At 36.5% G+C, this 19,730-nt stretch overlaps 3 protein-coding genes, 1 long non-coding RNA gene and 1 other non-coding gene across 8 annotated transcripts in view; 4 read left to right on the forward strand and 1 right to left on the reverse strand.

The window, feature by feature from the left end:
• The first annotated feature begins 891 nt into the window (after positions 1-891).
• On the forward strand, positions 892-5,173 carry LOC106154360 (putative methyltransferase-like protein 24). Its single transcript, XM_013528691.3, has 6 exons — positions 892-1,174; positions 1,403-1,542; positions 2,741-2,872; positions 3,354-3,428; positions 3,866-4,013; positions 4,611-5,173. The coding sequence occupies exons 1-6, from the start codon at positions 1,022-1,024 to the stop codon at positions 4,908-4,910; spliced, it is 948 nt and encodes a 315-aa protein (XP_013384145.1). The 5' UTR covers positions 892-1,021; the 3' UTR covers positions 4,911-5,173.
• On the reverse strand, positions 5,018-12,977 carry LOC106154361 (uncharacterized). Of its 3 annotated transcripts, none has more exons than XM_013528693.2 (8): positions 12,855-12,977; positions 9,747-9,954; positions 8,873-9,071; positions 8,333-8,601; positions 8,027-8,152; positions 7,692-7,824; positions 6,764-6,947; positions 5,018-6,517 (listed from the first exon to the last, which is right to left on the reverse strand). In XM_013528693.2, exons 2-8 carry the CDS (start codon positions 9,940-9,942, stop codon positions 5,984-5,986), a joined length of 1,641 nt encoding a protein of 546 aa, XP_013384147.2. In that variant the 5' UTR covers positions 9,943-9,954; positions 12,855-12,977; the 3' UTR covers positions 5,018-5,983. The 3 variants fall into 3 exon arrangements, with proteins under 3 accessions (XP_013384147.2, XP_086871790.1, XP_013384146.2); XM_087015664.1 differs by having other exon boundaries at positions 12,831-12,956; XM_013528692.2 differs by lacking the exon at positions 12,855-12,977 and adding an exon at positions 12,361-12,650.
• Positions 12,978-14,768: 1,791 nt separating this feature from the next.
• Trnat-agu (transfer RNA threonine (anticodon AGU)) lies at positions 14,769-14,842 on the forward strand. The gene has a single exon. It is a non-coding gene; the product is annotated as a tRNA-Thr (tRNA).
• Positions 14,843-16,833: 1,991 nt separating this feature from the next.
• LOC106154350 (SRSF protein kinase 1) overlaps positions 16,834-19,730 on the forward strand; it is a 38,478-nt gene continuing 35,581 nt past the window's right edge. For both annotated transcript variants that reach the window (XM_087014766.1, XM_013528674.2), the window contains exons 1-2: positions 16,834-16,952; positions 17,040-17,109. In XM_087014766.1, coding sequence (XP_086870892.1) covers positions 16,928-16,952; positions 17,040-17,109 — 95 coding nt within the window. In that variant the 5' untranslated portion in view covers positions 16,834-16,927. The remainder of the gene's footprint in view (positions 16,953-17,039; positions 17,110-19,730) is intronic.
• LOC147761238 (uncharacterized) lies at positions 17,120-19,280 on the forward strand. The gene is made up of 2 exons (XR_015334946.1): positions 17,120-18,518; positions 19,013-19,280. It is a non-coding gene; the product is annotated as an uncharacterized LOC147761238 (long non-coding RNA).

Raw genomic sequence — 19,730 nt, forward strand, 5'->3', positions numbered from 1 at the left:
GGTTTGTTTCAAGTTATCTCTGAAGCTCAGGGTGAAAGAAGGTTGACAAAAGACTTGAAACAGCATATCTTACAGCTTCTTTGACTGCATGTAGAAACATGACTGCCAGTAAAGAAAAAAACTTTTCAGTATAGCCTCCGAAACTGACGTGGATGCTGCCAACTTCCAGTAGCATGGTTTTTTAAAACTAATTGATTCCATAACCCATTTGCAATTATTATAATAATAATAATAATAATAATAATAATAATAATAATAATAATTATTATTATTATTATTATTATTATTTATTTATTTATTTAATCATATAAATATTAGGGTGAAAAAGACTGTAATTTCAGCTGATGTTTGAAGAAACTATTTTTATCACTTAATATTGTTTCCAGAAATTCTTAGTTCTCGCCTTATTATTGATAACCCTGTTGCAAATAATCTAAATTTGTTCTTATATTTTAAATAAACAAGCATTCTGCGCCTTGTTTGCTGTTTGGCTGCAATCTACGTCGCTGTCGACCCCGTCCCCATACCTAGATCGATCTAGCAGGATCGACCCATCTCCGGTTATGGGCCTGTTATCGAATTGCCGTTAGCAATGCTTATTGTAATCAAGCGACATTGTTTACCGCATGGTGCCTATAAGAAAGAGGGAAGGTATTCTTCTTCTGAAAATTAAGAACGCCGGATTGTGATGGAATCTGCGCCATTTACACCAATTCAGATTGGATCTGTCAAAGTCAGTTGGTGCGACGTACGTGGCATCTCATAATGGGACAACTGCATGCGGAACTTACACAATGGCAGCTGCATATTAATATTTATCCGAAGGCCTATTTAGCCATCCGACGATGCATATTCAAAAATGCGATAATGATTTTTGCTTAATCTGATAAGTCAGAGGTTGGCGAGTAAGCTACCGCGTGGCACGTTTGCAACAACCGAGTGACGTTTCACAAATAGATATTTTATCTCACGTTACATAGCGGACATTTAATTGACTTGAAGAAAAAGAACAAAATACGTTATGGTGAAGTTCCGCTGGACAAGACAAATCGAGAAAAATTTCACCAACTGCTTAACATGGATCGCAATGTGTGCGGGAATTTCTCTTCTTTTCGTCATGATAGGATCATGGTCCGGTCTGCTCTGCGCACAGGAGTATAAACCGTCCAAAAGGGTAAGCCATAGGTCTGTTTCCATAGACACGAAGATAATGTTTCTTTTTTATTAGGATAAGATATGATGGACCGATCAATTAAAAGTCTACAAAAGGGTATATACAAAATAATTAACAAATATTTTGCGCGCGCGCGCACACACACACACACACACACACACACTAACTTAAGTGGTTGTGGAACTAAGACCCTGGGCATACATGTTTTATTTTGCAATTTTTTTCCAGACTGAAGGGTCACATGTATTCCGAATCAAGGATCCTGTGATTCAAACAGACAGACTAGAAGGCAAGGACGCCCCAGAATTTATCACAAATATGAATATGTCGATGGAAGCGTATGATAAACTAGAGAGAGACTTTTTCAGGTAATGTCTCATAATGTGAATGGAAAGCAACTTAATAAAACATGGTGAGGTTGGAGTGTATTTTAATTGGTTTTGAAGAGATCTGGTTTTTTTCATTTCGCAAATTATGCAATGAAACATGACATAACATGATTTTTTTTTTGCATTTCGATATTTTTGCCTTAATGCTCAATGACACTAATTGATTGATTATTACTATTGCAACCATGTGTTTTCCAGATCATGTTCAATTATCCTCTATGATCCCTTTCCTCCTACTTGTCATTGAAATCGTGTCAGAATGATATCGAATGTTGATGTTCATGAAACTATTGAAGTTGAAATGCTTGGAATTTGTTTTATTTCGATAAAAAAATTCCCTCATTGTCACTAAATTTTATTAATGTTTATGACCCCATAGAAAACCCAAAATCTGCGGGGACTCCCGCTTAGTGCTAACTGAATGACACACCTTCTCTTGTTTCCAACGTACTTGTATTATCACCAGCTTTTCTAAATTCTACTTTACGCCAGGAGGAGGCTTGTTAAGCTGTTAAACTGATTGCATTCAACGAGAATCCCTGCAGAGTTGGGTCGATCCAAGTAGACCTATGTATGGGTCCTATTTTACCGTATCTCTTTAAGTTCTGATTAGAGGCAAATTTCAGGACGGTGCATGATGTATTTTTGTTTTATCAATACACATTTGTTTTACACTGTTTCCGAGGAGGAATGGCGTGAAAAATAACGCTTATATTTTTCTTTCCTTTACAAAAATATGTTCTAAGATCAGTCGATTTTAAAAATACTAAAATGATATAACTGAAATCGTCCTGTTGCCTTCAAACATATACATTTAATCGTTCCTGTCGTACCATGCTACTATAAAGGTTCGGATTATTCGCATAAGCAAAAATCAATGAAAGTCATCAATTTTTTATCATGACCAAAAACAACTGTTAGCACAGCTGATGGTGTAAAAGACACTGCAACAGCTTGGCTTCGCGGAGGAAAGCGCAAATTCTTATTCATAATTTAGCAGAATAACTACTGCACGCTAAGGGACCATAATGTATGCCTTTAAGATATGTGCCTGATTTCAGGCAAGTGTAGAAACCTGGCTAACTAAGGCGGCAATTCTGTTTGTATTAAATCACAGAAATAATATTGTTTGTTGCCTTTTCACCCATATTACCAATATAACGTAATTATACATTAGGTATCTGAACAATATCCAGTTTGACTGCCGCAACCGTATCCGAGCAGGTGGAGATCCCGAGGGCGGCTGGGAGGTCTGCTTAGATCCACCTTACGACATGAAGAAAGATGCCTGTCTAGTGTATTCATTTGGGTCAGTATTTCTTTTGGGTTTTGATAATACAAAAAAGTGTTATGGCTATATGCATATGAAAAACCATAGAAACATGAACGGTAATTTTATATAATTTATATGAGTGATTCCACTAAGCAGTAATTTAAACCCATGTTTTGTGTTGTATATTTTATTGACTGCAAGAATTCAAGAGAGCGCAAAACGATTCGTCCCAGTATTGAGTGTCACTGGGATGAAACAAAAGCTATTCAGTAAAAACAACCAACGCATGGCACCTGTATTATCATAGGAAATGTTTAAATATCGTATGCATAATAAAATGATCATTTTTAGAGTAAGATTCAAAGATAAGTGACTTTTAATTCACAATTATTCAGTTAAATTTCATCCACCTTGTATAATGAGAGCCGCAGGATGAGAGGCGAAATTTCACTCCGAATCTTGCCATGCTCACACTTGGCATGTACGGTCGTTAACCACGCTTGTTTGACATTTGCAGGATAGCCAGAGATTGGACGTTTGATGACTACATGGGGGATGTTTTCCATTGTGAAGTTCATTCCTTTGATCCAAGGTTTGTCTACATACAAAACAATTACATTTATAGTACAGAATTATCTCGGTGAATACATTCTTGCAAAAATTAATAAAACATTTAAAAATTAGTATATTTATTTTCCTCCAAAACTACACCAAAACGATCCACACAACCATCCAAATGCCTGGCTTATACAATCAGTACGAAACAATCTCCAGGTGACGCCAATGAAAAAAATTTTCTTGGTGAATGCTCAAAAGAGACACTGTGTAACAAATCTGAGCAGAACAAAAGGTCTGGAAAACTTGAAGAAAGTACAGTGAAAATGAAACCAAATTCAGCCATATAAAAATGGCCATGAGAATTTATCCAAAATTGTTGGTCATCATTTTATTCTTTTAAATCTTTTTAACTGCCTTAATTTTATCTTCGGCGTTCAGTTTTTATGAGGGACCCTTGACTTACATTTTCAGTATAGGAGAAAAGGATCATAAACGTAGTAAGTACGTAAATTTCCACAATCTGGGAATCTTCGGGCGGAACAGTGTGATTACTAAAAAGAAAGTGCCATGGACTGTGAAAACACTGGGTTCAATAATGAACAAGCTGGGCCATCGCGAGGTAAGGACATGTAGTAGAATTCAAAGGCGCCTTTACTTACAAGATAGACCCGTCCTTTTCACGGCCTTTTTCTGCGGACCGTATCTTTAGGCTCATTGGGCACAAAAGAATGTCCTTACTTCCAGGCGCTAAAATTCTTGAAATATCTTTTTATACTTTGATATGTTCAGCGAAAATTGTTGTCAGTTGGCGAACAGTTTTTGAAACGTTCGGTCCTGAATTTTGGTCAAATTTCAGTGTACCAAAATTAGGAGCCTTAGGCCTACGTTTCAGAAAACACCTCTATCCCTTTTTCTTTATCAAACTCTTAGTGGTCTATGTTCTATTTTCGAACTCATTTTGGTCTTATTGTGTATACTTTACTTTTTAAAAATATTTCATTTTGTAAATTTTAATCTAATTTATTTTCTGTACAACTTCAACCTTTTGGTTGCTATGTTATAATAAACTTACTATATCATTATTAACCCAAACAATTGCATAGGCCTCGGCATATTCGGTTGATTTATGTAAATCTATCATAAACTTTTGTTTTGTTTTGGCACAGGAAATTAGTTTCTGTTGTTTTCAATCGAGCAACGTTTCATTGTTCTTCAGAAAACGTTAGACTACTTGAAGATTGATGTTGAAAGTCACGAGTGGATGTCCTTACAGACGGCCATAGCGGAAGGAGCTTTGAGACACGTCAAACAATTAGGAATGGAGTTCCACAGTGCGGAACACAACCTCCTACAACCTATGCGTATAAGTATATGGCGGGGGTTGTATCGGCTAGGGTTTAGAATCTATTTTACGAGTTGGAACCACAATTGCAGAAGGACATCCATCGCAACCGGTAGAACAATTTTTACGTGCCAGGAGGTACATTTCGTCAATATTAATTTTATGCAAGAGTAATATGTTTGATATTAAGGGATTATCGCGCGGGAGTATTGCTTTATAATTTACGGAGGCACGAAAATAATGTAATGTGTATTTTAGTAAATACACGCATTAACTTGATATTGAATTAGATTAATCAATGTTTTTTCACAGAGATCGCTTTATTTTGATGTCCATTATCGCCTCCTTTGACTTTTGCCAGGTGGTTGTACATACTTGTTGAACAGCATCATATGAAAGATTTCGAGCGGAGGGAATATAAAAAGATATTATTACGAGTTTTTGTTTTCCTACAGCCTATCATTTTCTTTGCCAATTTGTTTAATTTTCAGCGAAAACTACCGGCAGTAGTGGATGTTTCTTCCCATATTTAACATATTCAATGCGGAAGAAAAGAAATAATAATAATAATAATAATAATAATAATAATAATAATAATAACGGTGGCAAAACAGATACCCTCCTTTGTATCATTATTTTCTAAACATTTACTGTATGTTCATTTTCTGTCAACGTAAGCTGCATGATTTTTATTACATAATTAATCACAGCAATAACACGTTCCTCGTTTGAACATGCAAAAGGAGAGTTCCTGAGTCTGCTCCCTACATGGACATTTTATAAAAAACCATGACTTATCTAACGTTTCTATACTGTGGTAGTGACAGATGTTTACCATATACATTAAAATACTTCATCAAAAGACAGCGTGGGGCTATGACGGACGTACAAAATACATGGTAAAGAGAAATATTTAGATTATTATTACAGTTCTGGATCGGTCGCTGGAGAAAAGGAAAAGATAGTAGGCCCTATTAGTTATTGTGTAGATTTAGATGACACATCCCATATTGAAGATATGAAGAACACAACATTAGTAAACTAAAGCACAAGGGTATAACAAATACTAAACGTACGTCTTTACACGGAATACTGTATGCGTCCCACTGCCAATGCTATAGTCGAGTTGCCAAAACCCTAATCCCGCAATGTGTTTTCCTGTATTATTATTTATTTTATAAAAACTCGGGCCAGTGGGAGTGGCATCTCGACTAATGCATATAGACACCAACACTATCAAACAATACCTAAGCAATTAAATACTGAAACACCGTAATAACCACTGAACATAAAAACACAACAGAGTGTCCAGGTGTGACTAAAAACAAAGACGCAGCGCCACTCGTGGTCCAGTAACTCTGCCACGTGGTTTTCAATTCATATATCTCCAAATTGACCACATCAATATCGCTCCCTATGACGTAAGCACCAAAGCCGTCGTCGGTTTTATTCGGAAAAACTCGATTTGTGATCACCTGACGGCCACCATTCGCAAATACCTCCACAGATGACCAGTCAACGAAAAAGTGAAGGTTCAAGATGCCGCCTTGGAGGTAGACTTTAGCGACATCTATCGTACCCATCCTGGGGTCTATAAAACCAGAGCGACTCCTATCGACGTAGACGGTTTTGTTCACGTGGTTGTAGCCCACGAGCGTTTCCTCGGTTGGACCTTGAAGGATGCTAAACCCTACTTTTTCTGTCCCGGCTTTCGGTTTGAATTCTGCTTTCACCTCCAATAACCGTCCATGCACTTTATCGGTGGTCAATTTTTGCTTCACCTTTAAGAAAAAATGAAAGTGTCATCTTCTAAATGTATACTTTGAAAAGCGTTTCTGAAACTTATGTTTTAAACGTTTTACATATTTTTCCTCATTATCTTCATATTTGGCTATATACAGTTTTTAGACTACAGAGGCTATTTAAACTGGCCTTCGTGCGTATACATGGCCGACCATAAAATGCCAAGATGAAAACAATCACCATACTTTCGTTTTAAATTGCGAAGACTTATACAGCATACGTACGGTGGTAATATCGGTATTTCTATATTTCCACTCTACGCCGGTCCTCAATTTTTCCATTTCTTTGATGGGTTTCTGAACGAGCACAATGTCGCCGTCGTTCTCTCTCTCCAACGAAAGAACACGCACCATAGTCTGGGCTCCTCGCCACGGGTTTGTTTCTATATCCTGGCAGTATCTCCACGAACTGAATGATAAATACGATATTTGTGATTCAAAAGCTCAGTAAACTTTCTTTGAGGGCAACATAGCATCGTTAAAAGTTTCATTAAACCGAGGGAAAAAAAGTCCTTCTTTAAACAGAGAATGTTTCGCTCCAAAACATGTTTGTTTATTATTGTATTACGATTTTCCAAAAATTGTGTGAAAGATTTCCATATAATCAAGTACAAATAAAAGAATAAGGATAACATAGTATGGATCTCCAATAACAAATGATCGACCATATAATTTGAAAAAACTTACAATCTATAGCCATAATTTACTAAGCCACAGATACAAATGTTAACGACAAAGGTAATGTGTGCCAACTTGCCAAGGGAAAAAAGCTACATGACCCCTTGTACTAGTCAGAATTTTATCTATCACATAAGATGCGATGGGAGCTCATTCACGTTATGAGTTTTACTCGTCTCAACTATCGCAGCCGATGTGCTGTTAATAAGAACAATTATCATATCCAGAGTGCAGACTGTTAACTATGGCTGAATTTAGTGGGAGTTCATCGCCACACACCCCATCCCCCCGTCAACACGCAATTCTATATGGGCATGTTAACAAAAATACCAGTCAACGCACCCGTGGGTTTGGTTGCCATCTATGGTTTTGCAGTTTTAGCAGAAAACTAAGGAGGCTTTTACGGTGCATCTTTTATCATTTTGCCCATATTAGGCTTCTCCGATCTAGACATCTAAGAAATATATCTACATACCACATCCAACCCATCCACAAGCGTCTGCCATCGACAAAGTTATTCCACGAATTTGCGGCATAAAAATCTTCTCCAAAGTCCAAATATTTAGCAACAGGTTCGTCGGGCGTGAAGTGAGTTCCATTGAAGGAACCTAAAAATATATGTTGAAAAGATCTGTAACCGTTTCTCAACAGTTCGCAATGACAACTGTTTACAGCGAATAAAATTTTGTGACCGAAACAATCTAAAATATCTTGTCCTTCACCTGTAAAAAACACAACCTCGTTACACATCAAATAAAACCTATACATGTATCTTGGCATTTAGATTAATTTAAGCTAGAATATACGTACCTATGAAATACATTACTCCTCTGCGCGGAACGGAGTCTTTGCCCACTGATATAGGTAACACCCATTTTTGCACACCCGTCTCTCCTGTGACGTTTAAAGGGAAGAGATCTGGACACTCCCATTCACCTGCAACGATGAATTGTTTAACGCTGCGTTTTATTCACAAAAATACCTTCATCCAAGAAGAATAAAATGTACGGTAGGCCTATTTGTCGGAGATGTTTTTGATCGCTTAAGGTAGAACTGATACATGTCAGCATTCATATGTTCATTAAGAAAAAAAACGGATTATCATTAATGGCATACCTGTCGGTATTGTTCCGTTCGGGCCAAGGTCGCTCATATACGTCCAATCTTTTAGATTTGGAGAAGAATAAAACTGAAAAATATTGTCTCTGGCTTTTGCAACTAGCATAATCCAGGATTGTGAAGGCTCATACCAAATCACTTTCGGATCTCGGAAGTGGTGTTCTTCTATCTGTAGAACGGGATTTCCAGCGTACATCGTCCAGCTTCGCCCACCATCCAAACTATAGGACAGGCGCTGGTCCTGTTTCTCATTAGCGGCCTTTGAGCTAATGAAATGTAATGATTGCCACACATAACAAATGACAACAATGCAATTGTCAATACATTTTTGTTCCCTTGTTTTTAGCCCCTATCCCGTTTCCATCACCAAAGATCTATCATAACATATTATTTTGGATCCTAGCATCAACTGAAACGTTGACTTAATATTTCCTAGATAATTGAAAGAGTCATAAATAGTACTCTAAAGATAACAAGTTTTTTTCTATAGAAAGGCAATTTAGTTCCTGGTATCAACCCTGTTATTTTTTACATTACCTATTATATCCGGTGTATATAGCCACCAAGGGCACGGCACCGTTTCTAGAGAACCCGGATGTATTGTGGACGTCAGCAACGGCACTCCCACTGAAGGCCATGATGTCACCTGTTTCGGGGATGGCTATTGGCCAATGTTCCCAATGAACAAGGTCTTCGCTGACAGCATGACCCCAGCTCATGTGACCCCAGCGGACACCTGGATTTATACACGTAATTTAAATTGGTATTCATTGCCACCCTTTATGCACTCCCCACGTACGCTTGGGCTCTGTTCACAACTCAGTTGATCCGCAAACTAACTGATATGCGGATCAAATATGGCCGACCCACTTGAAAGCTTGCCGCATGATATCCGCGGAGAATCCACTACCATTACGTGGGCGGCTTTCAACTTGTGAACAGAGCCTTGCTCTCGATAAAGAAGTGTTCATGATCAACAGTATGTAGCGTTCTTAAACTTCACTGTAACAAGTTCAGTTGGACAGGTCCAAATAATACCACGTTATTTGAATAAAAGTCAAGTGCACTTTATTTTTTAAAGTGTGCTTGACTTTTCTGATATTCGAAATATGTTGATTCGTTTAATATACCATATGACAGGGACATTGATTTACGTTGACATTTCAACTTGCCAGCCATCATTTTAACAGAAATAAAAAAAAAGACAGAAGGTTTAAAAAAACAAAGGAAGAGAACCTGCAAATGTTATATCTCCGATACTTTTAAAATGGAATGCTTTCTAAAACCATTGTATTGAAAATAAATAACATTTCCGTAATAGTCCAACAGTTCGTCTTTGGGACGCATACATAATTTTTCATCAATTTTGTCGAAACTAAATCAAACGAAAGCTTAATCATGGAATGCTTACCAAAAGGATTGTATTGATAAAACAGGTGATATTTTCCTCCATAGTAAAGAAGTCCATTTGGATCGTTCATCCAATTCTTTTCGGGGCTAAAATGGTATTGAAGTCGCCATTTTTCCTGGTATGACGGCTTTGCATATGCTGCAGCACTCAGAGTGAAGCAGACGACAGCAAGCAAGAGCCAGTTGCTGTGTGACATTTTTCCTGATATCTGTAAAGTATATTATAATAGGTTAAGGTAGTAGTTCTTGGTGCATGCGGTGTGCTTTTGTGTCATAGTAATCAATCCCTGTAAAACAATAATGAATGGTGACCAAACTTGCACATTTTTCCATGACTGGCATTTATTCTTGTGTAAACTTTTCTGGAAATTTTATGTGTTTGACATTGTACCCGACTAAATACAGGGGCTGCATATTTTGGGGAACACTAGTGGTACCAGTCTGACGAAAAGAGAGACGCCGCACATGAATATTTGAAATTTAAATTCAATTTAGTATATGAATTTAAGAACAGTTTTATACATGTAAGTTTCTATATCCACGAGGTATTATAATGAAAAGACCGAAAACAGAATGGTTTATTTAGTTTTCATGGCATTTTTCATTTACCCTTACATACAGAGAAATGCTTGGTTTTTGCAATAATAATAATAATAATAATAATAATAATAGTAATAATAATAATAATAAAAACAGATAAGAGAGGCCGCACATGAAAATTTTAATTGCAAGTATACATTGTTAAATGTTTAAATTTTAGAATTTTATGTCCTGGATAAAGTTTTTAGATGACCGAAGACCTAATTTTCATCACTCATTACATTTAGCCTTATTTTTGCATTAATTGGTATGGTTTTGGCAAAATAAGATAAATGAGTACAATGAATAAAATAGACAAAAAGAAAGATACTTTATCAATTTAAGTTACAGCGGGGAGCAGCTTTCGCATTTACAACGGGAGATAAAAATGCGGAAAATATACATATCTAACAGAAAATGAAGCCAAGTGAAGAAAAGGCTGTATTAAATAAAAAAGAATCTTCAGGTTTGGCAGTTGAGATAATGTTGGTTGGTGGGTAAATTCTATGCATGAAAACCGAGAGAAATTAGTTATTTATATCTGTCATCACCGAATGCACACCATCACCCCCCTTTCTTTAACGGTTAGACGAAAATACAACTGTCTGAAGAAAGTCATACTTTTAAGCAACTAATACTTTTTTCTCCATTTTATTTACCGATTTACACATACACATTTAACGTGTCACTTTTTCGGCATATAAAAAAGCGATTTTTACTAATATTGGTGACAATTTAGGTACGTTAACTAAGACTGATATCGGTTTGTTGGACGTTTTAGGCCAATGTCGCTGAGTCAGCATCCCATTTAAACAGTCAAAAAAAAAAATAAAAAAATAAATAAATAAATAAATAAAATATCGATCATTTGTTGTAAAATATTCAATCGTTTGTAAAAGCAGACGGTTGTTAGACGAGTAGAAACAGAATGGCACTATATATACATGCTATGCTTGCCGCTTTGCACAATGAGTTACACTCGTGATGTGTGATAAATTAAAGTCTACACGTGCACTAATTTTAATTTCAAAATACAACAGTTGAAATTCGCTGACAGCACTGTTACTACGTTTATGCATAAGACATACTGTCACAGCTGGTGGAAATCACGTGAGGCACCAACAGGAAACATCTATTTACTATTTTTTTATTCGTGAAAGGGGGAGGGGTGGTGGTATTTGAGAGATGTCAGAAACAATCGACTTCATATCAACGAAATCAACGCGATTCATACTGGTAAAATTGCCTTAAAGGAAGCCAATATAACTTCATAATTATTTACCTATTTATTTGTTTGTTTGTTTATGCCCCAATTAATATTATGAGAATAATATCAAATAAAATAATTTTTAAAAAATCAGTAGCTGGGTGACACTTTTCAAATCCAAGTACCATACTAATTCTTCGCCTTTTTGAAAGCAAAGTGAAACCAATCCTGCTGGCCTTGGAAAGGCAATCTACTGACTTGGAAAAATGTCAACTAGGCCAAAGGTTGACATACTTTGATGTAAGATTGCGATAACACCAGCACTTGTACTATGCGTAGTCAGTATTTTGAATACCCGGTGAGAGAAGAAGAATGTGTGTGTGTGTGTGTGTGTGTGTGTGTGTGTGCGTGGAGGGGGGGGGGTAAAGTAATTTACAAAGGATTGATGGTCACGGAAATTCTGGTAAAACCGGCGAAACATTGGCTTTCAATCTCTGTGTCCGACAACTAAAGAGAAATCAAGAAAAGATCACTAGCTGAAAGCGATACACCACAGAAGTCACAGTGTACATAAAACAGCATTTTAGTTTGTTAAATTTATAAAAAATATTTCCCAAAAAGTCTTCCATGTCACATAGTAGACGTCAGATTCCTATGAGATCTACGGCCAAGTTTACTCGTCCCACACCGTTAGCCAATACTTCTCATAAAAACCGACATCGAAAATTCATAACGTCAATCAATCAGTAATAAATTGCCAACTAATACTATACAAGACTACTCATCTCAACAGCACTTCAACAAGTTCCTTTTCTCGTGAGCATCTTACCTTTTGCTATATGGCGCTATCTTCCACAGTTTAATCTTCCACCTTATTCAGGTATGCCGTAGTATGATTTTGCACGCTTCTCTGTGTGAGGATTCGATAACGTTATTTACTTTCAAACGCCTCGAGGTCAGGCAGCTCCAATATTTTGTTTTTAAAACTATCAGTGTGTTATTATATTGCCTATGAGCATATATTTACTTATTTGTCTCGTTGCTTAAAATAGAGCGCCTTTTTATATAAAGAGGAAGGTAAAAAAAGGAGTGTTATTCAAGCGCTGCACCAAAACCTGTCTGTCCCATATTTCTTAGAACGTGCCAATGATCAGCGTTTCATTGAACAATGAAATTTCAATGGGATTTTTGCGCTTACGCAATATTAGCGCTTCTGGTGTTTTCCGTTACACCGACGAGCTGACTGCAACATATATCTAATATGACTCATACAGCTACTTACTCAACTTGTAGCCCTACCTTCCTCATGGCAAAATAGATTACCTGAACTAACTTGCGTCATCTTCAATCATTATTGCTTCCTGTCCTAGCCAGAGAGTCTGCCTCAGGCCTTGGACGAATAAAACGTTTTCTTCTTCCAAGATCAGACTGTATGCTGAACTCTGACCTCTCTATCTCTCTTTCTCTCCCTAAAGAGGAATCTATCGTCCTGATATTGCATACACGTACTATTTTTCTAATGAAAAAATGAAAAACAGGAATAAAAATAAAGAAAAAAAAAGGAAAAAGAAAATGAGGAAAAAATGATCAATCATATACTAATTTCTTTTGCAATGGAAAACGGGCTGTCTATTTTGAATTTTTTTATTAATAGAAAGAAGCAACGTAGTTAAAAATGCAATGTGAAACAAAAGAGAAACAGGTTTCCATATGCTCTACATTTTCGCAAGCCGGGGGGGTGGGGGGTGGGAACAACACTGCCGTGCATTGAGTACAGATGAGCGAGGTATGCTTCCGTAATTAAATGGAAACAAACCGAGACAGTCGTCGCCGTCGTCAGCACTGCGTAATATGTCATACTAGATTATATAAAAAGTGGGCTAACTACCCTCTACCAGGGCTGCAGATTAATTATGTGCACTTTTTTCACAGTGGAGAAATGTGCCATGCATAAGCTTGATACATATATCTTTGAATATCTAGTGAAAAATCCATTTGTGGCCCTGGCATAGGGCTGGGGCTAACCTTCTAGCATAAGGTGTGAAATAGCGCATGTTGTTGTGGGGACTTACCAGGACGTGTAAAAATAGATAAATGAATATCCAAGATATATTCAAGAGGATCCTGTTTATCTTGAATCATAAGAGACAATAAGGACGTATCGTTATGATGAAAACCGCATGACTGCACCTCAGCTTAAGTCAGGCCATCGCAAAACACTCAGTCACACAAGTTAATTAATAATTAAGATATTGTCACGTTCTTTTTTTAAATTAGAACGGGTATCGCATATAAGACGTTTGAGGAACTACTGTATTCCATTCCCGTTTCGATCCGGTACCGTTGAGATGTTATCCGTTTTTTGCAGGCCTTCAGATAGTTTCTACCGATGTGTTTAGTTTAACTTTTTGCATTATTTTTCAGTTAAGCTGGGGTCCCCGCAGAGTTGGGTCGACCCACATAGACCGATGTTGTCTATGGGAATGGGGCCTAACTGCATGCAGTGCTCGTATGTTAATTCCCAAAGTGAAACGAGATTTTAACAATGGATCAAGTGTGCTTAAGATTAGAATAAAAGCCCCACATTATGTTCGTCCACTGATTATCAACCAGGGGTGGGTAAATTCCGGTAGATATGAGTTCTGTCATTAATTAGCACTATCTGAATGTTTAAAGAGGTGCAAGAGTGCTAGGCACGAGTGGAAGTCACAGGTATCTTGTTGATGAGTTACATCTATATATCTAAGCGCATGCAATGTCTAGTATGACGTGAAACATTTATAAAAACAAATGCCAAATGATATGATATGCTCAGAAGGCCGTGAGCCTTTCTCTTAGAAATGAATGTACAACAAGTACCATCTTTTCCCATCCCCAAAAAAGTAAACCGGGCGATAAGAAAAATTTTCATCCTTTCACTATGTGTCGGATATATAAAAGAAAAATTGGCCTTGTATATTTTTTTAGATTTGCCGAATGAAGTAAGGATGTTTTTTATCTTTGCGCGCCCTCTCCCACTTTAGCAAAAACTTGGATCTGCCAATTTTCATTAACCAGGGGTTATAGGGTTTATTTTTAATAAAGTTTTTTTTTTATATCAAACAGTTCAATTTAATCACCAGTATGTCTTTCACGACAAAGTTATTATTGATAGGGTTCTTTGTTGGCCTTTTATACAAGGATCTATTTAACCAAATTGTTAGCCATATGGCATGACATGAGTGAAGCGGTGCTATCGGCTCTATGGCTTAGTTGGTTAAAGCGCCTGTCTAGTAAACAGGAGATCCTGGGTTCGAATCCCAGTAGGGCCTTTTTGATCAGTAGTTCTTTTAGGTACACTTTACCTGGTTATCATGTCAGAGAGAGAGAGAGAGAGAAAGAAAGAAGGTAAGAGAGATCGTTGATTAATATGTTTGGCCGATTAGTATTTCAACATTTCAAAAATTTCCCGAAGGCAAGATTTTTGTCTCATTAATGTCTACTATATGTTTGAAAATGTCCAAAAGTCATTTGTATGTCTACATATCCTGCAAAGCTAGTTTCTGATCTTTTCCAATTCAGATCTTAAAACAATAAAACCCCAGTAAAAGTACCCGACGCCAATAATTCCAAAAAAATCCATAATTCTAAAATGAATAGGAAGACATGGCGTTCCAAGCTAAAACGATTGGCAGGTCATATCTCATTCAGAACTAAATCATTCAAATAAAAATGGAATAAAATATCGACTCCAAGTACAGGGACGGCTAGAGCAATGATTCGCAAGCAGGAAAAAAATTGCTTTGGTGGAAAATCCTGTACAGAGTACCTTTTTAAAATATCTAAAAGTTAAGACCTACGTACACTGTAAGCTCTTTTGAGAGATATTTTGTGGAGCCTACCCGCCATGTGGACAGAAATAGAAGAGGTTTAATAGAACAACAGGTATATAATAAGAAATCTTGTTAAATACTCGTTAATAAATTACTGACATGGTTAATGTCAGTTCTTAGAATTGCCGTGCAATGTATATTCAGGCAGGCTTTATTTTGGGGATTAAGGCGCCAAAGAAACTGCTTTCCTTGCCCGTTCAGCCAATATCACCAGTCTAGAGTCATTATATCCCTGATATTAACATGTAATTCCGTTTCAGCTTCATAGTGTGGTCATTTAGCGAGCGTTGGATTTTTTTAGATATGACGGCCCCTTTCAATTGAGGTCGTGGTCACTATGAATGATGATTTGATTTGTTCAGCTACATGGGTAATGGGCCTATGTAAAATATACGTCAGAAATTGTATAAGTGAAACAATGATGGCAATAATAAAAATCATCAAGTTTGAGATGTGAGAATAAAACGATAAACACCATAGTGTATTAAAAAGATAATTAGAACTAAAATTGAGAGTTAAAACGAGAAAAGGTTAAAGGGTAAAAACTCTTTCATAAAAAAAAAAAAAAAAAAAAAAAAAAAAAAAAAAAAAACTTACTGCCTTTTAAAGTTAAAACTCTTTTGTTACAAACTAAGTAACACTGACGCGGATATTTGCCAGGGTTTTATTTCAAAATGTGAATGTTTTTCAGAATGTGAGGCTTTCATCACCAGACAATTTACAAGCTCTTTTGCTTTATACGTTTTACTTATAGGGTACTGCTTTTTGCATTTTGAGAGTCTTTCCTAAATCGAAAATGATTTTCAGGAATCTACTACTGGTATTCTATTTTTAACAATGCACTGAAAGTGTCATCAAGCAGCAAAATACTATGCAACGAGCATCTTCAGTTTTGTTAGAAACTATACAAAGGCCTACTTTGACAGTGTTCACCGCGCAAAATTTTATAAGGAAAGTTTGAATTTATATGCGGCTCAAAATCGGGCACACATTTCAACTATCCTTTTGATATTGCAATCTAATACTTTCCATATTCTGGGTTTCAGGCGTATTTCAATCAGAGAATGTCCAAAAAACAACAAAAGTCAAAAATGTATGTTCTCTCTTAGCTTGTCAAATTAATCCCTCTTGGTTGCTTAGAATCAAATAAAGACAGAGGTCTGTGCCTATAGCTATGCAAGATAACATTTAAACAGCTTCAAAATGGTTCAAACTAAAGGAGTTCATCATCATATCGATAAACTAAAAAATTAAAAATAAAATTAAAAGGTTAACGTATGCAGACACAACTAGAGCAAAATTACATGTAAATGTCATCGACACATCCCTTCTACGTACATTGCAACTGTGGCATGAGGTTTGTCACACCTGTCACATTCAGTGTTCATCATATGGCAAAATCAACACTAGCCTAAGATTGTGTAGAAACGAGGCTGTGATGCGGTGAATAAACTGTCAGAGGAAGTGAATCATACGCATGCTCAAACGAATGCTAAAAGGGAGCTCGAACTTTCTTGGCTCAAAATGAGCTCCAAAATCCCAAGAAAGGGTAAGTGTTTTCTGAATTTTTAATATAATGTCATTGGAATTCTGCTCTCTCTCAAAATCTATCATATATTGTTCCTTTTCTTCACAGTTTTGGCCAAACAAGGTCGAAAGAAGAGGGGGAAACCGAAGTCGAGGTACAACAAGCCAGACGACAAACGGTACGTTGAAAATCTGATCGCCTGTTTGTTTTTCCTGTTGAAATTGTAGTAAAGTGGGATGATTCATCGCAGTTTGTCACAGTGCAAAGACGAACAAAAGAATATGTGTTTATCAGAGATGCCACCATCCTCAGCATTGCTTAGCTTCCACAGTCACAGTGAGGGCATATCACCGTTGCACTAGTGAAACGCTGTCGCTAGTGATCGATAACGACGAAGAATACAAAGTCATTATAATAATGACTTACATAGCTGATTAAGTTTCAGTTGTTTGTATCTTTGTATTTGGTCCTGTTTTGAATAATTATGTCCATTTGACATTGTTGTGATCATTTAATTCTTCACTAGGTCAGCAGAAATTTGTTCTTGACATGTCATGTTTTGTTTCTATGAAATCACTGACTGAGTGAGACCACAAAGTTTTCTAGGGTTCATGCATACAAGTTGGATTTCTTTGCCATATCAGTATATTTCTGCTTCATCCTTAAGACCTTTACTGGTTCAAATAGTCAGTAACATGTACAGATTTATAAAAACTTAACACAGTCATTCTTTGCTAGTGGTGCACTGCAGGGGGGCCATAACAAGAATGTTATTTAAATTTAGATAGCCAACCAAATTCTCATGACATCGTTGTGTATGTTTCAATAACAAATCAAAGAAGCTGCATGAGCAAGGAGGATGTTGTTATAAAAGCAAAAAAATAGAAAAAGCAGAAAATATATCGAAATAACCCTCAAAATGGCGTCCTTTTTTGTGGAATTTTGACCCTACCTCTATTTAAGAACAGTTTGTTTAGGGTTTGAATGGATTATTGAAGCAGGAAATACATCTACTGCAAGAAGATATAATAAACAGAATGTGCAAATTGTTATTTAAATAAAAATTTATTTGAAGTCACTGAAAAATGATCACAAAATTAGCTTAACTTACGATACATGCGGTGTCCCACCCCGATGAAAATTTCATCTAATCCTATCTTTCCGTATTAAAACTGTTCAATCGTCCAAAGTAGTATGTCGGTTAGTTTGTGTCACGAAGTCCATGATAATATCAGTTTTCTTAAGAATTTCACATTTATTGCTCAGCAAGGTCGATTTTTCTTCACCGCGTCCCAATATAACGTTCGCAACGCTGAAACTTCAGAGATCGATTTTTATCAGACGACTTTAAAATGCCGCGTGAAAATTATACATCGATAGCGATCTTCTTCCATACTCACTAACTGATGACGTCTTACACACGAATGGCTTCTTTTGCACACTAAAAAAACCAGCTCAAACTGGCGGGTGGCCCATTCTGATAACATATCACGCAATGACGCTGTCGAGATAGGATGCAGGGCACAGGTGTAATTCCCTCGATTTAACCGTCACAGGATTGTTTATTGGGATCTTCTTTGTATGAAGGTGAGAAATAATGAGTTTCGTTTCATTTTTCTTCAATTGTTTCAACATATTTGTGTACCGATTGATTTTTACCATTCTATAAGTAGGGTGACTTCGTCTGAACTTTCGTTTTGCATCTGTTTCACATGGGGGACTAAAGGTCATATTGAACATGGTGACGCGGTGATACCGTATTCATGTTCTCTTGTTCTCGAAAACTCAATCATCGAAATTGAATTACTTTTTTTAGTTTTGTCTTAAATTAAGCTGCTACACTGTATTCCGTGCGTTTAAAATTTAACCGTCTGTAAAAACAGCAATAATGGATTACTAGCAACACTTACGTTACGCAATGAAGCACCGAAAATGGGTGAAGAAAATGTGTCTCAGTAATGCGTGTTTGCCACTCATAATGCACTGTACTTTGTTTGAATAAGCAATAAACTATTTGTGATCTTAGGTTATCCATTGTTCGTTATCAGAGTTAACAGATTCTTTGTGTGAATTTTTTTCAGAATCCCAAGAGTGGATGCCTTAGTGAGCACAGAACAGATATCACCATTGGTCTACATATGTCAGGAAGAATGTTATAATTATGAACTTTGTGTTACACTGAACTTCATTTTGTTAAATTTTGTATTTAACTGAACTTTATTGTGTTAAAATAATAATAAAAAAATAATAGTTCTGATAAAAAACTACAATCTGGAACATTCTTTAGATCAACTTTGTTCAGTGTGTGTCCCATATGACAGAGTTACAGTAAATAAAATATGTGCATTATTCCTCTGTGTTTGTCAATTCCATTTTAAAAGCATGTGAAAGTGGTGTGCCCCTCATGAATGAAGTGTGTATGGATAATAGCAAAAATATTGTTATTATTTACATGATTATAAAAAGTTTTTGTACCCGCGTCAATAACGTTACCGTGACCCACATATTCACCATTTTTATTAATTATGAAATGTGGATTAAATTCTTCAAAACCAGTTTTGAAGCATTGAGACAACACCCCCTTATGATTTAAACTAAAACTGAAAACATTCCATTAGACTTTCATTAGTTTGTGCAAAATATATTACCCAGGGTAACGCGTCTTGGATTTGGTGGGTATAGCTGTTCAACTCTCCTGTGTGCCCTAAAAAGGGCAGCTGCTGTTTCCCTTTTTATGAAATGATAAACTGTGATGGTGTAGCTATCACATCGCAAAATTACAGCTTCCCAGAGAAAGTT

Source organism: Lingula anatina, chromosome 6, assembly GCF_051362555.1.
Source record: "Lingula anatina isolate TDL-2025a chromosome 6, LinAna3.0, whole genome shotgun sequence".
In the NCBI taxonomy this organism is placed as follows: Eukaryota; Metazoa; Brachiopoda; class Lingulata; order Lingulida; family Lingulidae; genus Lingula; species Lingula anatina.